The sequence below is a fragment of the Ascaphus truei genome, chromosome 4 (genome assembly GCF_040206685.1).
Source record: "Ascaphus truei isolate aAscTru1 chromosome 4, aAscTru1.hap1, whole genome shotgun sequence".
NCBI lineage: Eukaryota > Metazoa > Chordata > Amphibia > Anura > Ascaphidae > Ascaphus > Ascaphus truei.
In genome coordinates, this window is record NC_134486.1 from 285,636,149 (window position 1) to 285,658,374 (window position 22,226).

At 42.0% G+C, this 22,226-nt stretch overlaps 1 protein-coding gene across 4 annotated transcripts in view; it reads right to left on the reverse strand.

Moving 5' to 3' along the window:
• The window catches only part of PDSS2 (decaprenyl diphosphate synthase subunit 2), a 202,436-nt gene that overhangs the window by 130,325 nt on the left and 49,885 nt on the right, over positions 1-22,226 (reverse strand). For 3 of the 4 annotated variants that reach the window (XM_075597558.1, XM_075597556.1, XM_075597557.1), the window contains exon 3: positions 12,565-12,699. The exons of the other annotated variant lie outside the window; for it this stretch is intronic. In XM_075597558.1, the coding sequence (XP_075453673.1) occupies positions 12,565-12,699 (135 nt within the window). The remainder of the gene's footprint in view (positions 1-12,564; positions 12,700-22,226) is intronic. 4 annotated transcript variants of the gene reach the window in all.

A 22,226-nucleotide genomic window follows, 5' to 3' on the forward strand; every position in this document is an offset into this window, starting at 1 on the left:
GAGAGAGAGAGAGAGAGAGAGAGAGAGAGAGAGAGAGAGAGAGAGAGAGAGAGAGAGAGAGAGAGAGAGAGAGAGAGAGAGAGAGAGAGAGAGAGAGAGAGAGAGAGAGAGAGAGAGAGAGAGTGTGTGTGTGTGTGTCTGGGAATGGAATAGTGCATATGTACATACAACTTGCTGCACATATACCACCATACACACGTGTATATGTGTATATATATATATATATACATATATATATATATATGCACACACGTGTATGGTGTATATGTGCAGCATACTGTATGTACATATGCACTATTCCCTGACTACATTCTTTATATAGATCACCCAAGTGAAATAGTTAGAGTGCTTTTTATTTGATAGATACGTTTTCACATTCAATGTCTTGTCCCACACACTCCCCCTCACGTCTTCTTAATGTCTATGGCGCCTTTGCTTTTCAAAAGAGAATAGCCTTCTACATTAGTGTCTCTACTGTTCATTTTCACACCAGGCTACCTGTTTCTACCTCCTGTTATTTCACACTTCCTGTCTACATCCATTGTAATAAGAGCTCCCTCTTACAAACACCGTATAATAATTGTGTTTATGTATTTCTGCATGCCCGATGAAAGCTTGTAACATTTCAACTACTTGTTGGTCCAATAAAAGGTATCATATACCAATTACACCCCTCTCCCTTCTTTGTTGCTACATGAAAGAAAGGACCAACACGGCGACCCACCCTTCCTTGCTCTGCAGATCAGTGTGTGTTTTGGGAAATGCATTAGATGTGTGTGTTTTGTGTATACAGCTCAACCCCGTTATAGCGCGATCTGCTATAACATGAATCCGCTTATAACGCGGTATGAGCGTGGACCCCGAATATTAAAAAATATATATATATTTATTTTTTAACAAAAAACACACACACACACACACACACACACACACCTGAGGCTGGCTTCTGGGGGAACGTGCTGGCTGGGGTAAGTGCTGGGGCTTCTGGGGGAACATGCTGGCTGGGGTAACATGCTGGCTGGGGTAACGTGCTGGCTGGGGGAAGTGCTGGGGCTTCTGGGGGAACGTGCTGGGGCTGCCGGCGCCTCACTCCTGCCTCCTCCCTCATTCCTATCGGGCGCGTGGTGGCCATTTTTATTTTTTAATTAGCACGACCCCGGTTACAACGCGGTCTGATCGGGTGGCCCCCGAGGACCGCGTTATAACGGGGTTCAGCTTATTATTATGTGATTGGTTGTTTGAAAGTGGCGAATGTATCAGGTGTGTGTGTGTTCTTGTGATTATGGTGTCTTTGTGTGAATATAAATGAATGGAGAGCCCACAGTGTATACAGTGCTTTACAAAAGGTGTGTGTGGAGTGGGAGTTAATATAAATGGTGTGGGTAGGTGTGGAAATGTGAGAGATTGTAGCATAACTAAAAGTGTGTGTAGATACTATGTGGTCCCTATTGGTATATAGGGGTGGAAAAACAAGGAGTATTGGTATGTGTAAGTATGTGTGATTTTATGAGTCATTACTGACACAAGTGAACTCTCTTCCCATGAGCGCTAAAGGCCATGTCTGTACATACTGTGCTATATGTATACACACACAGCTGTCTCTTACACATACTAATACTCCTTGTTTTTCCATCCCTATACACCAATAGGGACCACATAGTATCATTTATATTCACACAGATACACACACACACACTCTTACATCACTAACTTTCAGGAACCATTTAACACCTCTAGCCATAAATCACATCCACACACGGGGAGGGACAAGCACAGATAACATTCCAAGAGACACTGTTTTTAAGTATACCCTTTGCTTGCTTCATTCATTGTAACATCGCCGGAAGAAGAGATCAGTGTATCTCGAAAGCTCGCACAAATAAAAGCATTTAGTTAGCCACAGAACGGTATCATCTATTTATTTTATATATATATATATATATATATATATATATAGACATTATATATATATATATATATATATATATATATATATATACACACACATATATATATATATATATATACATATATACACATACATATATATATATATACACATATCAGTGTATCTCGAAAGCTCGCACAAATAAAAGCATTTAGTTAGCCACAGTACGGTATCGACAATTTGTTTTTGATTATTAAGCTTGGCTAACACAGCATAGATATACACACACACACACCCTATCAAGAGCTATAGTGGCACACCATAGAGTTAGCATATACTTGCCTGGGTGCAAACTGTAAAAACTCACACCAGGGCTTGCAAAGGACAAAATCAATATTAAAGACTGAACTTTTCGGCTCCCATCTTGAGAAAGGCTCAGGTGGGAGCCGAAACGTTGACAACCTTTAATAAAAAAAGTTTATCTTTTGTAAGTCCTGGCGTGCCTATTTCTCGAGGAGAGATACACATACATACTTACACTAGAATACAATTGAGTCCAATATCAGGATTACTCTGACTTGTTACGAACTGATTCTATTGCCTTATGGGTTTCCAAAAGTCAGTTCCCTGACAGCAGGAGGCACCACTTGCACACTCCTGCCATAAACTAAATCTGAGACAAACAAAAAATGCTTTTTTTCGAGTTTTCAAATTGTCTGACACTAAAGAGTGTTGGTGGTCATCTTGTTCTGCAGTAAAAAGATCACGTGACTAATCATTCAGTAAATCTTTTACAACTAGTTCAACAAAACGAGTATATAGTTCCCCAGGGAGGTGTGAACAAGATCAGAACGGACTTCCCTCTTTCCTTCCTGATATAAGCATGATGACCATGTGATCACTACACAAGCTAAAGTTCTGCAGATATCCACCATCAAAAGGAGGAACTTCCGCTCATTCTGCAAGTAGAACCGATTTCCCAACTAATAGTTACCGCACACAAGATGTGGTGCAACCATAAAGCTGCATCCATAGTGCGTGCAACGGCACAAACAAAATGCAGCTGCTCTATCTGGCTGGCCATAGTGTGCACGATCGAGGAAGAGCAACTGCGCAGCAGAATTTTGAGCCAACAAAAAATTTGATTTTTCGCACGACGGCCACGTCACGTGAGCGGTTCGGCCAAGGAGGGCGAACCACCCTTGTGACGTCATGGCCACTCCTCACCGTCGCAAGCGATCTGAGTCCACAGATCGCTCAGGCGACATGCGCGCGCCTGCACTATGGACCATGCCTAAGAATGAGTGCTTTCTTAATTAAATCATCAGTGCAGGCATAATACCGCAACATTTTGGGGGTACAGCGCCTTCGTCAGCGCTCTTTTCGTCAGCGCTCTTTAATTGAAGAGACCAGTTGATTTTATTGCGGGACGGCAGAATTTCGAAACCTCCACATTTAACCATCTTTTTATCCAATCCACAGAAGTCATTTCTGTCTCTGTTAGTCAAGTCTTTCCCGTCCCAGAATCCCTTACTGCAGTGAAAGCACTGTATGCTAGGATATTATGGTGAAAAGCAGGGTTGCAGACCTGTCTGAGACTTGTGAATGTGCTCACAAGTGATATTTTCATGTGCTGTATGATGCAGAGTTTCTGTAACTTTTTCCTCACCATAATTTAAGGTGTGGTTGAAACCATTACATACTGGATGCCTAGATTTGCATTAATAAATCTACTACTGAAAGCAGGGCCGCCGAGAGGGGGGGACAGCCGGGCTCTGACATCAACGTGCCGGAAGTGGGCTTGGCGCAGATTCTGGTGCGCCGCACGCTGACGTCAGAGCCCCGGTGCGCGCCGATAGTGAAAGCTCGGCGGCGTGGGACAGAGAGAGGAAAGGTCTTGCAGGCAGCTAAGAGCCGGGGCCTGGCTGCAACCGGCTGCACGGCCTTGCCAGAGTTCGGGGGAAATTTGCAGCACCCCCCCCCCCCCCCGCGCAGACACCGGGGCCGGCATGACCCAAGGTAAGTATGTATTTTTATATGTATTGGGGAACTTGGGGATATTTTTTCTATGTATTGGGGGGCTTGGGGTATTTGTATATGTATTGGGAGTATTTTTATATGTATTGGGGGGCTTGGGAGTATTTTTATATGGGTTGGGGTATTTTTAATATGTATTGGGTAGGGTTGTTATTTTTATATGTATTGTTTTATTTTTTTAACGGATTGGGCTCATTTTTTTAGATCTATTGAGTCTTTTGTAGATGTATTGGGGTATTTTTTTTTAGATGCATTGGGGTATTTTTTTTAGATGCATTGGGGTATTTTTTATATGTATTTGGGTGGGTTGTATATGTATTTTTTTTTAATATATGTATGTATTCGGTAAGTGGGTTTTTTGTATGTATATGGGGGGTGGGGGAGGTTGTATATATTTGCAGGGGTGGGGAGGTGGAGTTTTTTTTTTTAAATGTATTTGGTGGTTGGAAGTTTTTTGCATTGGGGGGGTGGGAAGTTTTTTTATTTGTGTGTGGGGGGGGGGGGGGGGTTCAGAACTGTAGCCCTGGGCTCGGGAAATCTGTCTGCGGCCGTGACTTAAAGTGGGCAGCTAACTCCTTTTTGGAGAAAAATAAGTAAACATAGTCGTCAGGCAACTTCAAAGTAAGCAGCACCCGATAAAAATAAAGTGGGAGTGAAATCATTTGTGACCGAGTTCAGGAGGAATTACGTAGAGATGAATTGTTTTTCTGTATTCCACCAAATACTGACAAACGACTCCAGAATAAAGCGAGCCATGGCTAACAGCAAACAGGCTGTAACATAAAAGTGTTATAAATGTTGTAAGCAGTTAAGCATCAGGCAGTGGAGATATTCATTATGATGCCAACAACTATTTCTAGATCTTTTATATATGGAGTAATTACGAAGTGGCGCTGCAGCAAAATAGAATACATGGTTGTACAGCAGATCTACGGCTATATTAAAGGGGAGCTTGTTTCATTCATAGAGAGAACCATTAGGGAACAGACACAAAGTTATATCAGAGACCACACTGAGATGCAATGATTCAATCAAAATGTAAAATGCATCATCATACAGTATAATCGTTGTGACATTTTAAACAGATCTTTCCAACGGTTCAGATAATGCTCAGTTAATCCAAGCTTTGGGTACATAAATATGCCATATGTCTTACGTTCCAAGACTTAGGTAAAGGGAAGTATTATAGGAAGATTATTTCATCTTTGCCCCCATCATATTGCCCATCAGTTAAATTGGCAACTTCAAATTATGAGAAATAATGACTATATCCTATGTGATTATTCAGATACATTTGTTGTGCCTAAATTAATTCTACAGCATTATACATAAGAGGCACAATAACTACACCTCAATATAATGTTAGCTTGTGAGGCACAGTAAAATAAGGGGGGGGGGGGGGCGGCAACACAAAGTAAAGTTTGTTTTTATGCACTGGACCATTTTTTGGTCCCAACTGCATCAAAAGAGGGTTAATGCCGTAGCGTCTTATACAGGTGCAGATTGTTAACTTGATTAATGCTACCTGAGAGACACAAAATAAATGCAGCACAGAGATGCAGAATTGAATACGGATCACTCCTCCTATTGACAAATCACACACACTTTGATGATGGTGCATCTCCACTTGAACGTTGGTGCCATTTCCACTACTTCCTCTCCCATACAAAGTGGTTCTAATTTAGCTGGTGAGGAGGTGAGCATGTGGGGAGAAGCTGGAGAAGGGGAGCATGTGGGGGAGAAGCTGGTGAGGAGGGGAGCATGTGGGGAGAAGCTGGAGTGGAGCATGTGGGGGAGAAGCTGGAAAGGAGGGAGCATGTGTATGAGAAGCTGGTGAGGAGAGGAGCATGCAGGGGAGAAGCTAGTGAGGAGGGGAGCATGTGGGTGAGAAGCTGCTGAGGAGAGGAGCATGAGGGTGAGAAGCTGGTGAGGAGGGGAGCATGTGGGTGAGAAGCTGGTGAGGAGGGGACCATGTGGGTGAGAAGCTGCTGAGGAGAGGAGCATGTGGGTGAGAAGCTGGTGAGGAGGGGAACATGTGGGGGAGAAGTTGGTGAGGAGGGGAACACGTGGGGAGAAGCTGGATGAGGGGAGCATGTGGGGAAGAAGCTGGAGAGGAAGGAAACACGTGGGGAGAAGCTAGAGGAGGAGAGTATGTGGGGGAGAAGTTGGTGAGGAGGGGAGCATGCGGGGGGGAAGCTGGACAGGAGGGGAGCATGCGGGGGAGAAGCTGGAGAGGAGGGGAGCATGCGGGAGAGAAGCTGGAGAGGAGGGGAGCATGTGGGGGAGAAGCTGGAGAGGAGGGGAGCATGTGGGGGAGAAGCTGGTGAGGAGGGGAGCATGTGGGGGAGAAGCTGGTAAGGAGGGGAACACATGGGGAGAAGCTGGTGAGGAGGTGAGAATGTGGGGGAGAAGCTGGTGAGGAGGGGAGCATGTGGGGGAGAAGCTGGTGAGAAGGGCAGCTGTGCGGGCAGAGGCATGTGAATCTGAAAATATTTTCTTTATTGTGTTTACTTTATTGTACTTGGACACTGCAAACAAAGAAAACATTTAAAATGTCGTGTTTAGGATTGTGTTGCAGGGAAAAAAGAAGAAAAAAAAAAAAGGTGTGTTTCTGCTTCTTATCCTGTAGGACTCTAGCAGTGAAGCAAAGCCTAATTAACACCAAGAAATGCGGTAATGTGTAGTCCTAGTATCTTGAGTAGGATCAGAACGAAAGTAAATGCCTTACTGTGAAGCGCACGATAACTCTAATGCGATAAGAACTGCAAGGAACAAACTACGGACATGCCACAATGTACAGTAATACAGCTGCAGATGTCAGCGCGGCTCAAACATTCTCGTGGGCCGCAGCGCGAGAATAAAAATACATCTCGCTGATTACTGCTGTTTTTAAATGGGACATGTAGGAATATTTTGACATTTTCAACGTCTTTTTGCTCCTCTTTGGAGTATGTCACTTTGATCCGGATACTGTCCCACCCTCCTCCCTCCATGCAAAATGCCCTCCCCTTTTCTTTCACCCTCTCCTGTCTGATTCTCTGACAGGGAGGGAATGTGTATGATTACAATGAGGTGATTATAGGGCAGGAACTAATAAGTCAAGGGTGAAGAAATATGAAGACTTGCAAAGCTGTCAGAATGTGCCTCCCAGTTAAAAACTATTTTTTTTTAAATGACGGCTTAAAAAGGTGCAATCCTACACAGTCAGCCAGAAATCAAAACTGGCGTTCCTAAAGAAGACAAACCATGCTAATAGCAATGGTTTGGCCACTTGCATTTGCTGCTGTTCGCTGATGTTACAGCTGCTCTGTTATTGGTCTCGGGTAAAGTATTTCAGATGCATATTGGAGCATTTCCACACATTACACTGCTCTCACAGCTCTGCCTCCGCACAATCCCACATACTTCTTCCCCAACGCCAACTCCTTCACTTAACAAGCAGCCATCCAAAACACACCAAGCTTCCTTACCTACTTTAACAATGTATGTTTGTTTGTTCATTTATTGTTTTCGTTCTCCAACACTATTGTTCTGCGCTACAGAATATGTTGGTGCAGAATAAATAGATGATAATTTCTTAGGGGCTGTGACGGTTGGGGCAAAATGGCTAGCCTATCAAAGGTTAAATGTTAAATTCAGCCATTGGCCCTATCCATCTAGATGGATCTGCATGCTTTACCCTTATGAGAGCTCATATGGCCAGAAGCAGGTGTATTACAATGTATGCTTCTATTCTGTATGTAATGTAATGTTTGGTGCACTGTAAAAATGTATTTTGTTCTTCCCAAATTCTGCTGCCCTAATAGCAAATCTGCCACTGGCCGCCGTTTAACTTTGTGCTGCAGTCTGTGAGATGCTGCTGCTAATATGTAACATTATATTATTAAGTGTAACACATTATTGTTACAGCTTTCAGAGTAATAGACAGCCTGCTGTTTGGAACACAGCAACAGATCTTTGTGTGATACTTTGTTGCCAACGGGCAAAAAGGTGTGTGCCAGAGCATGTTTCAAAAGAGGAAGAGGATATGACTTTCTAAAAATCAGTATTTCTCAACCCATGTGCCGTGAAGTTTTTTTTTTAAATTTACGACTGATCATCAAGTATGTCTATTTACGACAAAGTGTAAATGGCCCATAAGCGCGGCTAGACCAATGAAAGAGTGCGAGCTGGTGAATCCCACGCATGCACTACGGGCATCGCTTCAGTTAGTGATATACCCTGACTGAGTATAGACATATCGTTGTGGCGCAAGTGTTTGTTATGTAGAACCGCGTGTTAAGCTAAGTGACATTTGTACTTACATTCAATTACCCGTTATTAAACATTATTACATGTATCAGACCATAAAATTGATAGGATTAGTACACGAAAATGTGACCGTGAAAAATGTCATAGTAATACCAAAAAACCCAGTTTGAGCGAGACCAAATCAAGTAAGATTTGTAAAGTTTGACGTCAGTAGAATGGTGAGAAAAAGTTTGTGAACCCCAATGATAATTATGGAAATTCCATCGTTTTCCATGATAACCTTCTTGAATAAAACCAGTATTTTCTTAAATATCCAATAGGGTTCATATTAGCCAATTCCATGTATTTTGAAACAAAATGATGTATTAATTAGACAAATAATGAGTAATCAAGAGTCAGGGTATGAGCAAAAGTAAGTGAAACCCTGGTTTGATCAGCTAAATTAAAGGGGATAATTAGAATCAGGTGTTTATATAATTAGGTAGCTCTTCAGGTGTGAGTTTGGGAGGCCCCACTCGATATAAAGATCAAAGTTTGGTCTTCACCATACAGGTGTGTGGAAAAACATCATGTCACGTTCAAAAGAAATCTCTGAGGACCTCAGAAAAGCAGTTATTGATGCTCATCTGTCAAGAAAGGGTTAGAAAATAATTTCTAAGGATTTGGGACTCCACCAATCCAGTGTCGGAGATACTCTACAAACGGAGAAAGTTCAAGACCACAGTCACTCTACCCAGGAGCAGTCGTCCTACCAATATCTCTCCAAGAACAAACCGCCAAAACATCCAAGAAGTCACAAAGAACCCCAGAGTAACATCCAAGGATCTGCTGCCCACTCTCGCCTTGGATCATATGAGTGTTCATGAATCAACTATCAGAAAAAGACTGAACAAGAATGGTGTTCATGGAAGGATAGCCAGGAGTAAACCACTGCTCTCTAAAAAGAACATTGCTGCCTGTCTGAAGTTCGCCAGAGAGCACATAGATGATCCACAATAATTCTTGAACAATGTTTTCTGCGAAACAACAAAAGGTGTAAATAAGAATTTACAAAAGTTGCCAAAAAGACTGCACTCGTATTCTAGCGGTATACTGGACTATCAGTCAGGGATATTGCATCATCCCATTAATGAGATATCATATCTCTTGCTCTACATTGACACACTAGAGTGGGTTGCTAATATAGGCACAAAACAAATACATTTTATTAATAAATTGTAACAGCGACGAAAAATAGAAAAACATTAATATTAAAATGTTTTTAATAGCTCTGTAAATAGTCCTAATTGGAAATTGGTATATTACCATTTCTATTCTGTGTCCAATAAATTCTCAAAGGACCCCAAAATATTGAGTTGAGTCAGGACATTCATTACCTTAAAGAACATAAAGTAAATAATATTAACCATACCTCAAATAAACTAATGTGACAATGGCAGAGAGGTTGTGTAGCCTTAGGCCCGGGCCATAGAGGGTTGAGCCGAGCCGCGCTGATGCTGAGGCTCGCCTGCAGAAATCTGCACGATTTCATGCCCATGCAGGCGAACCAGTGGGCGCGATCGGAGGCGGGGGGAGACTGAGGGAGGCGGGGCAGTGATGTCGCAGGTCCAATCGCCTGTAACGCGTCGACGTCACGGCGCCGTGACATTGACGCAGCTCCGCGCTGATTGGATGTTTTCAGCCGACAGCGCGCTGAAAAAAAGCTTGGCTGTCGGCTGAAAATTCCAGCGCCTCAGCACGCCTGCGGACGCTCGCGTGAGCCCCCTCTCAAGGCATCCTCATTGAGTATGCAGGGGCTCAGCACGGAGCGTCCACACGGCTCAGCGCGGCCTGTCCTTCTATGGACTCGGCCTAAAACTGAATTAGTAGAGATAATAGCACTTGAATTGCCAGAGTAAATGTATCGACAATGTATCAAGCAAGTACTGAAGGCAACAAGGATATAGGTGAACAAAATTAACTCATGCTGTGGTGTGTCTTTACTTGAACAAACAGAGGTAGGTATAGCTTGTTATTAGAAACTCGTCTAATCCAATCAATAGGATCTGTATAGAGCTGATATAATACAGATCCTGTGTAGGGAAAGAACACATGTAAATAGAGTCCATCAGGTATTGTGTTTGAGTTTAAACAATATTAGCAAATATCTAAATTTCATGGGGGACAAAAGTGTAAAAAGTCTTCTTTGTACCTTTTAGAATTGCTGTTAGCCAATTTCCAGGTGATGAGATTGTGTTTAAAATAAAACACCGTAATGAAAAATCATCTTGTGCCCCTTTTTAAATATCACTTGTAAAAGGTCAAAAAGCCTTTCCTTCTATATTCTCAATAAAAATGACAAATGGAAAAGATCCCCATATCCAGGGGCGTAGCTATAGCCAGGGCAAGGGCCCGGGGGCCCGCTCAGGGCCGCCGACAGGGAGAAGAGCAGGGACATTTGGCCCAGCTGTGTAACTGTCCGGTCACTTAAGTCAGGGCCTCCTTCCTCCTCCCGTCCCCTTAACAGCCGCATCAAAGCTGGATCGGGAGCAGGGAGGGAGGGGAGGAGTTTGCAGAGAGCAGGCATCAGAGGCTGGGGCAGAACTGAGGCAGAGAGCTGCAGAGCTCTGCCCGCCCCTGCTCTCCATGACATCAGGGGGAGGAGTTACCATGTGCTGCTGTGGGAAGGTATGCTGTGTGTATTTGTGTGTCAGTATGCTTTGTGTGTTTGTGTTTAAATTTGTCAGTTACACTTTGCTCTGTCTGTGCTGTGTGTGTGTACTTCAGAGTCTGTCAGTGTGCTGTGTGTGCTTCAGAGTCTGTCAGTATGCTGGGGGGCGCAGTTGGTGAAACTTGCCCCTGGTGCAAAAACACCATATTACTCCCCCCGTTTACGCATATTTGCATTATCAGACGCCTCAACAGCAGCTCGGTCAGACCTCCACTCTTCACACACACAGTCAGATCGCCCCTCCGCTCTTCAGCTGCTCCCTCCCACCCCGCTTCTCATCCTCCCAGTAAGACCCTTCCATCATCCTCAGGGGGCTATTGCAGTGTGTGTATGTGGGGGGGTAATTTTTAGTGTGGGGGGTTTATTGTAGTGTGTGTGTGGGGAGGGCGAGGTTATTGTAGTGTGTGTGTGTGTGTGGGGGTGGGTTATCGTAGTGTGTGTGTAGGTGGTTATTGTAGCATGTGTATTGTGGGGGGGGGGGGGTACTGTATTGTAGGGGGTGAATTGTATGTGTGTGGCCAGGGGGGAGGGGGAAATGAATGTGCGTAGGCGATTGAGTGTGGAGGGGGGGTCTACTTTGTGATAGCAGAGGGGGTGTGTGAGAGGAAAAGCAGGTAGTGAGGGAGGGGGTGTGAGAGGGGGGAGAGAACAACATGAGAGAGGTGTAAATGAAGGGGGGCTCGAAGGGCCACCAACATGTGGGGGGCCCGATGGAAACTCCTGAATCTACAGAATATGTATGGAGCCCTGGAAAAAATGTTGCCTGGGGGCCCGCGCCTGTCTAGCTACGCCACTGCCCATATGGATGAATGTCCTCATCTTTTTGTTTGCTAGTGTACATCTCATGTAAATGAGGTGCACAATTCTGGGCATGTTACATTTTCTCATGCTCCACTATTGAAACATGATAGCCAGGGTTGGAAACATGCATTTGCTGTGGACAAGGCTGTGGCTGTCACTAGATTTGGAGGTATCTGAGTTCTCCTTTGTTGGAGCCACATGTCTGTTGTGTGTCAATCACACCATGCCAACCTATTTTGGAACTTCCCATTACCTTCTGGTCATGCTGCTGAAATGACAGAACAGGCACTGCAGTTCGCCGAATGAAGGGTGGGAGAGAGGTGGCATGAAGCTATGAGACAACGGGCTAGGAGCTTGGCTATGGCTAATGAGTATCTCTCCCACAGCCCATTTACAAAGGGGGGAGAAAGGGCAAAAAGAGTACGGACGAGGTAAAGGCGACAAGGGGGAGGGGGAATAAATAGGGAAGTAAATGTGTAATAGGACTGACCAAAGATATGAAAGGGGTGGATAGAGAAGAGTGCAGGAGAAGAGAATAAGGTACATGGAAAGGAACAGAATACAGCACATCCATTCATCTGATTAAAGAAATGAGGATTTGTGGATTGGGGGAAATTATTTTGGCTGGCTGGCTGAAATGTCATTTTTCCAGCTAAAATGATTGTGTGCTGTCAGTAATTAGTCTGCAACTCTGCCTGACCAGATGGACCCTATAAAGTGCAATTTTGGATCAAATACATTGTGCATACTGAATATGTAAATGTTTTATCACAGGACAACAAGCCGAATGAGGGAAAGATCCAGTACATGCAATGTAAAAAATACTAATACTGTTAAATGAACACAATAACCGCAGAGCGGCCGTCTCGTTTCTCACCTGGTATAAATGCCGCTAATCATGTCATGCTGGCAGGAGACGTCGGCGGTCTTGCTAGGCCCGGCTGCTTTAGAAATGAGCAACACCACCAGGCCGCGCATCTGCAGGTTGTTTCGGCTGTCGTACACAAACGCCCTGCCAGCAAGGAAACAAACGCAACGGGTCACTGCTGGAAACAACATGATCTACCCAACAGTCAAAATGGGAAGTAGGTGCAAAAAGACAATTATATTTTAGCTAAAAAAATGGCAGCCAATGAGTGATAGAAGAGCAAATGTAACCGCGAGCTGTAGTACTGTATATCCCATTTTATATATATTTATATATAACCCAAGATAACGCAGATATAGCTTGCACAAACAAGGAAAGAGAATATACTGTAATAAGGCAGGGGTGTTCTACTCCAGTCCTCAAGACCCCCCCTACAGGTCAGGTTTTGAGGATGTCCCCGCTTCAGCACAGGTGGCTCAATCAGTGGCTCAATTGGAGACTGAGCCACCGGTGCTGAAGCTGGGATATCCTTAAAACCTGACTTGTTGGGCGGTCCTCTTGAGGACTGGAGTGAAGCACTTCTGCAATGGAGTCTAAAGCGCATTGGCACCAAAGCAAAGAACTGCAAAATCTTGAAATCATATTCCAGCACAGTCATGTCTTTCCAAACTGACCTGAACCCCCTGCTGAAATCTGAGTGAATGGCAGTGCTAGCTGATTTGCATTTATAATTTAAACACCTTTGCTCGGGAACGGCATAAGAAATCTATTGAATTTCAATAGAACAATGTGAATCAAATGCAGGCGGTGATCTAGATTGGGGTCGTCTGCCAACTCTCCTCTAAAACGTCACATTTGGCAATAAACAAGGTAGCACAAAAATGAATGTAACCCACTTTGGTGCCTCCATTAACCATCATTTCTTACATTTCTCAGGAGTGACATATGTTTTGACAGTTGTATGAGTGTGTGCAGTCATTCTCGGGATGCAGTAGTATGACCTCGGGCTACTGCTTCTGGGACTGATAATGAACTTCTTTATCAGTACGGGAATGACAGGACACCTACACAAAGAGGCCTATTTTTCTTTCATTTTCATACTTTCCAGAATGTTTGCCCTCCTGACATTAAAATATGCTATTTCTGGCAAGAAAGTGAAGGGGAAAAAGAAACTTTAAATATATAGAACACAGTACAAAACACGGAAAGGAAGGAGGTAAATTGAGGTTGTAACCATGTTTCTTACCCGTTATAACTAGTTTTGTGGCTACTTCTTGATCCAAAAAAGGCCTTTATACACTAGTATAACCATCATCATTACATACTTAACATGTGGTGACATTGGCATTAAGAGGAGAACTGTAAGGATATTTAGATTTCCAGAGTTAATCAAGAATTGTTTAATGCCAATATCTTTCAGATCTTCGCATATCTTAGCTCTGCACACTGGTCCGGCGCTCAAAGGGATGAGAACGTTTAACGTTCTAAGAGAAATTTAATTCGGTACTTTTTCAAAATACTGAAGCTAGAAAAATAAAAAAGTTTTAGGAACAATTTCAGCCATTTCTTGGGAGGTGAAGATGCATTACCAAAAAATAACTAAATGTATCTTCACCAAATCATGATGATACGAGCTTAGCTGATTTTATTGAGTGTGTGGGACAGATAGAGCTGCATTGTAAAGTATTACATTCTACTCTATTGTAAATCAGCCTTCTACAGCTCATTCAGACCTCGGTTGGCTCAACTCCCGAGCGATGGAGAACACACATTTGCAAAATGGGCAGTAACTATCATTACAGAGGGAGTTACTCACGCAAAAACCAAATTAAATCTCCATGCCTTTATTCAAACTTGATTAGGGGGCTTTCATTTCAGGTTAATAAGTACAGGTAACAGCCTTGACGCGTTATTTGGGTCACACACACCCTTCATCAGAGTCGTAAGTCTGAAGAAGTGGGAGTGACCCGCGAAAATGGACGCCCGTAGACACGTGCAACTGTTGATCTGTCATGAAAGCCCTATACTTTTAATCAAGATTGAATTAAGTCCTCTACGATTCATTTGCTTTTGCGCGAGTAACTCCCTCTGCATCAATAGTTACTCGCGGACTGTTTTTCTATTGTCTGACGACGTACGCTAATAAACACCATAGCTGGGTTCACCTTACTCAATCAGGATACAACTTGTATAATTCTTGATTATAAGAGATAATGCCCTTTGTAGGGGCCCATCACTATGTCAGATAGCAGCCCAGGGGGTAAGCACCTTCAGCAATACTTAAAGTGCTTTACCCCTAACCTAAAGGCCATATCGGACACGTTTTGGCCCTCTGCACCAAACATTTTAGCCCCTGCAGTGCTGGAAGAGTTTGCAACAGTGTGCATCAATGTTTTTATTTAAACTATGTAATACACTTTGCTAAAAAGGTTTATAAATATGAAATAAAATGGTCCAAATAAGTTCTAGCTAAATTAATGACATCCTAAAAAAAAAACCCATCAGAATTAAACAATCCTTATAGAATGATGACATTTGATTTTTTTGCTAAAACGAAATCCTCACAGACATGTCTCATTTCAGGTCTACGTGTCCAGGCCACAGAAACAAAGGTCTTCATCAACCACTTGACATTGCTTTAGGGGCCAGATGAATATATGTACCTGAGTGATCCCTCCAAGGGCTCTACATCAACTAAGTACTGTACTACACAAAAACCTTCCAGATGCAGCAATTATATTTGATGAGCATGTGGCAGCAGTCAGACGCCTGGAGAAGAGGGAAAGGAGAGCAACACCAGCAAAAAAGGAACAAAAAAAAATGCATCAATCTTCGACTTTTTTCAGAAACCAGATGAGGACATTTAAGCGTCTGACTGCAATAGAAATCAGAACACTGGACAGCAGGTGACCGAGTGCTGTGCCAAGGATCATTTGGCTAACAAGTAGAAGGTTGGCAATATTGAGAAACACAGAGAAAGAGAGGGGGGGAAAACTGGCGGATGAGAGAAAGATTGGGGGGTGGGAGAAAAAATTGAAAGGTACGAGAGAGCGAGAAAAAACTGAACGATGAGAGAAAGAGTGGGGGGAAGAAACTGAAAGGTATGAGAGAGGAGAAAAAAAACTGAAAGATGAGAGAAACAGTGGAGGGAAAGCTGATAGATGACAGCGAGAGAGACAATAGTTAAGTATAACAGTCCAAAAAAACAGGACGTAGCTCAAACTGTAAGCTCTACGGGTAAAGGATCCCCTTTCTACCGGTGTTGATCTTCATATCTGATGCTCTTTCCGTGTATTGCTTTATTGGTCGGTATGTTTCTATTGTACAGTGGTGATATATACATGGTTCGCACTTTGTGTAAGTAAATAGCAATGGGGAAGCTTTTTACAGATAAAATGGATTTAGGTATACAAACAGAACTGTACAATTTCAGGAAATACAGGTTGAAAGCAAGAGGTCAAGTACATGTTTTAGAGAAAATCAGATAACGAGTAGACATGTTGCTCCGAAATGGCAATGCCTTGTAAAGAACTAACATAAGATCCATTTGTTGATGCAGTTGTACATGAGCTTTGGAGACCCCATACCAACATTTTAGATGATGTTGTTCCATGCACTAAAAGTGCTACTTTTTATTACAAAAACCTGAGAAAGCTGGATCACTATCTGAAGCTGCTTAATGCCCACACTCCCACATTGCATGGTGGGTGAGACTAGCTAAATTAGATTTATTTACATTAGAAAAGAGGCATCTAAGAGGGGATATGATAACTATATACAAATATACTCGGGGACAGTACAAGGAGCTTTCAAAAGAACTATTCATCCAAATGGCAGTACAAATGACACATGGTCTTCCCTTAAGGTTGGACGAAAGGAGAATTCACCAGCAACAAAGAAAAGGGTTCTTTATAGTAAGGGCAGTTAAAATGTGGAATTCATTACCCATGGAGACTGTGATGGCAGATACAATAGATTTGTTAAAAAAAGGTTGGACATATTTTTTTAGAAAGGAAAGGTATAAAGGGATATACCAAATAAGTAAACATGGGAAGGATATTGATCCAGGGAGTAATCCGATTGCCAATTCTTGGAGTCAGGAAGGAATTTATTTTTCCCCTTATGAAAGATCATTGGATGATATGTCACTGGGGGCTTTTGTTTGCCTTCCTCTGGATCAATATACTGTAAGTACGGATAAAGTATCTGTCGTCTAAATTTAGCATAGGTTGAACTTGATGGACGCATGTCTTTTTTCAACCTCATCTACTACAGTATGTAACTATGAGATAAGGAACTTGCTTTCAGTTTGAAAGGAACAGCGAAGAGAACACTGGGACAATTGTAACGTATAGCAGAAAGAAGGATGATTGTGCTGCATCTGAGCATCAATGATTTTGGTACAATTCACGTGAACAACTGATGATGTGAAAGAATCTGGTCAATTTGAATTATAGATCCATTGCCATATGCAAATCAAACTGATTTACCTTGTGCATTATGGTGCCCAGTGTAAATAAAGGTAAAAGAGAACACCAAAAAAGAAGGGAAGATGCACAATAGACTGGTACTCAAATTCCCTTTAATATACAACTACATACAAAATTAGATTAAAATATATATATAGCGGAAAGAGGAATACATGGTTTAAAACACTTCTACAGGTCAATACAGTATCAATACAAAACCTCATCATTACACCATAAAAGTCATGACAGAGTTATCAATTTAAGGTACAGTGTTAAGCAAAGTATGAAGATGTTTGCACACCCAGAGGGTTCGAGGAACCCTCTCACTGAATTCCTACCTACTCAATACAACACATGTAGTTACAGTATATACAGTGGCGTGAAAAAGAAAGTACACCCTCTTTGAACTCTATGGTTTTACATATCAGAACATAATAACAATCCTTAGCAGTTCCTTAGCAGTTCCTTAGCAGGTCTTAAAATTAGGTAAATACAACCTCAGAACTAAAAGTAGGATATGTTCAAGTTTTTCACAGGCTCTGTCTGCCTTAGTGTCATATATAATTCTAGGTGGGAATCAGACATGCCAAGTCTACTAATTATACAGTAATTTCTCTGTGAAGGACAGCTTGGGTATCTGACCACAGGACCTGAAACATTGAGAAGCATAGAGTCATTATATACAGTTGTGTGAAAAAGAAAGTACACCCTCGTTGAATTCTATGGTTTTACATATCAGGACATAATAACAATCATCTGTTCCTTAGCAGGGCTTAAAATTAGCTAAATACAACCTCAGTTGAACAACAACACATGACATATTACACCGTGTCATGATTTATTTAACAAAAATAAAGCCAAAATGGAGAAGCCATGTGTGAAAAACTAAGTATACCTTATGATTCAATAGCTTGTAGAACCACATTTAGCAGCAATAACGAAAAGTAATCGTTTTCTGTATGACTTTATCAGTCTCTCACATCGTTGTGGAGGAATTTTGGCCCACTCTTCTTTACAACGTTGCTTCAGTTCATTGAGGTTTGTGGGCATTGGTTTATGCACAGCTCTCTTAAGGTCCCACCACAGCATTTCAATCAGGTTGAGGTCTGGACTTTGACTGGGCCATTGCAACACCTTGATTCTTTTCTTTTTCAGCCATTCTGTTGTAGATTTGCTGGTGCTTGGGATCATTGTCCTGTTGCATGACCCAATTTCGGCCAAGCTTTAGCAGTCAGACAGATTGCCTCACATTTGAATCTAGAATACTTTGGATTACAGAGGAGTTCATAGTGGACTTAATGACTGCAAGGTTCCAAGGTCCTGTGGCAGCAAAACAAGCCCAAATCATCACCCCTCCGCCACCGTGCTTGACAGTTGGTATGAGGCGTTTGTGTTGATATGCTATGTTTGGTTTTCGCCAAACGTGGCGCTGTGCATTATGGCCAAATATCTCCACTTTGGTCTCGTCTGTCCAAAGGACATTGTTCCAGAAGTCTTGTGGTTTGTTCAGATGCAACTTTGCAAACCTAAGCCCTGCTGCCATGTTCTTTTTAGAGAGAAGAGGCTTTCTCCTGGCAACCCTTCCAAATAAACCATACTTGTTCAGTCTTTTTCTAATTGTACTGTCATGAACTTTAACATTTAACATGCTAACTGAGGCCTGTAGAGTCTGAGATGTAACTCTTGGGTTTTTTGCAATTTCTCTGAGCATTGCACGGTCTGACCTTGGGGTGAATTTGCTGGGACGTCCACTCCTGGGAAGATTGGCAATTGTCTTGAATGTTTTCCACTTTTGAATAATCTTTCTCACTGTAGAATGATGGACTTTAAATTGTTTGGAAATTGCCTTATAACCCTTCCCAGATTGATGGGCAGCAACAATTGCTTCTCTAAGATCATTGCTGATGTCTTTCCTCCTTGGCATTGTGTTAACACACACCTGAATGCTCCAGACCAGCAAACTGTTAAAACTTCGGCTTTTATAGAGGTGGTCACACTTGCTGATGATCAATTAATCAAGGGCATTTGATTAGCAGCACCTGTCTGCTACTTAGCATCTTAATTCCTATGGAAGAAGTAAGGGTGTACTTATGTTTTCACACATGGCTTCTCCATTTTGGCTGTATTTTTGTTAAATAAATCATGACACGGTGTAATATGTCATGTGTTGTTGTTCATCTGAGGTTGTATTTACCTTATTTTAAGACTTGCTAAGGAACAGATGATTGTTATTATGTCCTGATATGTAAAACCATTGAATTCAAAGAGGGTGTACTTTCTTTTTCACACAACTGTATGCTACATAATTGTATCTCAACGCATTCCCATTATCCTATAAATTAAGGTAGCTACATAGATACCACAGGACAATACTCACCGTGCCAGCTCAATAGCAGGGGTAAAAGGAGACTGCCGTCTCAATAATGGAATTGCAGTCCAGCTCAAAATTAAAGGGACTAAGCCACAAGGGTAGCGCACACAGTGAGACAATCCTCCGGAAACATCACAAGGACGCGAGAGTCCACCAAGCGGAAACCAGCGAAAGCTAGAGGAGTGTGCTGGCTCAATGCAATTATGTAGCGTCTCCTCCTCGTATGCATCGCCCGGTCCTGATGCGGAAGTGTGGCGGTTGTGACGTGTCTCGCCGTGCGTTTCCCACAATAAGTGTTCTTCGGGGTGATGAAGGTAAAGCTGTGAGTTTCAGTATTTCCAACTCCTTTCTTATTAAGGGAAGCACTTCACGTGTAGCCGTTAACATTCCACCTTTAATCACAGCGGGATCCCATTCTGTATCGAGTGTGTCCCATTTAGACACCAGGGCAGTACTGGCGAATATTTGCAGTGAAAAAGGTTTTAAAAACTGTTCTGTTTTAGCCTTAATCACTCATTCTACCGTTTAGCTTTTTTTTAATACCATTTTTAGTATAATACATTTCAAAACCTACCAAATTACATTTTACGAAAAATATCAAATAAACCAAGAATCTCATCAATATTGATCATTCCTAAACAAAATGTACACACCTGTGAAAACCAGGATGCAATATGAACTTTTATTGCAACACATAATACTGTTAATATGAAGAATAATTTTTCTTCAACAACCTTTTTTGTTTTCTTCTGTAAGAGGTCATCCGCACCTATGCATTTGAAACCGATTTAAAGGGTTTAATACTACCTAAGTGAACCAAAAAAGGGCAGCAACGGTCTCTAAATGGAAACTGCCACATACGGATGATTGTATCTCACATCAATTCATTATCTGGAAGGTTACAAAATAGAAGTAAAAATAAGAACTGCTGCATCCAATTAGCAGAATACTAATTTTGCCGAACGACAGTACGGGCAGAAAGGAGTTGTCAATTCAGAGGTCACAATTTTAGCTTTGGCGTCTTTATGGGAGATAAAAGCTGAATTATCAAGGAGTCATTTCAAAAAAGCAGAAGAAAATGCCTTTTTCTCTCCAAGACTTGGGGGGTTTGTGCCACAGACCGTAAGGTAAAAGGAAAAAGCAAAGAATTTGTAAGCAAGAGGTACAGTAGGAATAACTCCAAGGACCAAGATAAATCAATAAACACCCTATATTTAAAAATAATGTTAAACATTAGATTGCAAACATGATAAAGTCAGGCTTGCGAGGGGTTTAATTTCATCGAACGACTCCCTTTTGTACGATGTCTGCCTGTGGAACTCCCTCACACTCGGTATACGCCAAGCACCTTCTTTCTCCCCTTAAAGTCAAACCTTAAAACACACTTCTTAAATGAAGCGCTTTAAAAGACTGCACTCATGGCTACTGTCCCACACCTGCTCCTACCAACCATTGTGGCCAAGCACTGCCATCTGCTGCACTTGTTCCCTCACCTGCTGTCTCTGCAAGTTTCCCAACATACCACTTAGATTGTAAGCTCCCCGGGGCAGGGATTTCCTTTCCTTTTGTTTCTGGCACTTATTGTATAAGAATTCCCTGTACTAAAATATATCAGCAATATTCCAATAGATGCAGGAGAGAATGCAGTGAATTTGGAACAATGTCTCATAACTGGTGTTCTTGTCCCAAAAGTTCCCAAACTTCGTCCCAGATCTTTGCTTTGGTCGAAGAACTAACCCATCGAAGAATTTCAAGAGATTAATTTACAGTATTCTTTTATTTGAAAAAATCCCAAGACATACCTCAACAATTCCAAATATTGACTTCACACATATTATCGGCCACCAGATACGCTATACAGTAAAAAACAGCCTCTGGGGAGGAAAGTGGAGCACAGCGCAGGGACAAATAGCAGGAACCAGCACACCATAGGTTTAAAAACTACTTTATTGAGCGACTAGGGGAGACACCATAAAAGGAACAACCACCCACTCTGACGCGTTTCGGGCTAAGCCCTTTGTCAAAGACATTGGAGCAGTTTCATTTAGACTTGTATACCCAGGATCAAGACTACTGATATCCGTTACATATGGGACTTATTATATGATATACCTGCGAAATATTTCTGTTGCACCATGATTGGACTTCATGTCCTGTCTTTGTTACGCTATACAGTAGCTAACTTCTGGAAAAAGGAAGAATCTCCAGCAATGACTACGATTTTATAAAAATAAATCACAAAAGTTAATCTTATGGAAAATCTCACAAGTCTGTTAATGGATTTTTTTGATAAATTCTCTGAGATTTGGCTCCCCTGGGAATCTGCAGAATGTCCGAATTTTAACATATAAATATGTAAATGTACTGGATCTGAAGTACATTTATGATCAAATAGAAATGTATATATATTGGGCCATGTCCCCCCCCCCCCATCTCTATTATTTTTTGTATCCTTCCCCATTAACCTACATCATTTATAAAAACATTCAAAATAAAGTTAAAAGAAAAAGAATTCCCTGTACTGTCTCTTCTGTAAAGTGCAGCATACAGCTGTGGGCGCTATATAAAAAAAACTTTTTCAAGGATAATTTCCGAACAAACTTATACACATCAATAGTGGTTTCAAACAAATTAAAGTTCATTGAAGGTGAAAATTGTAGGCCTTTATCCAGTAGTGACAACTCTATGGGGGAGAGAGCAGTTCCTGATATATTTATATATTATATTTATATTTCAAAACTTCTTCCTTTTGGAGGCGGACCTGTAGCCCCCTCCTCCTCCCCCCCTCTTCTGATTCTCTTGTGTCCTTTTGAAATAAAGGGAAAGATTTT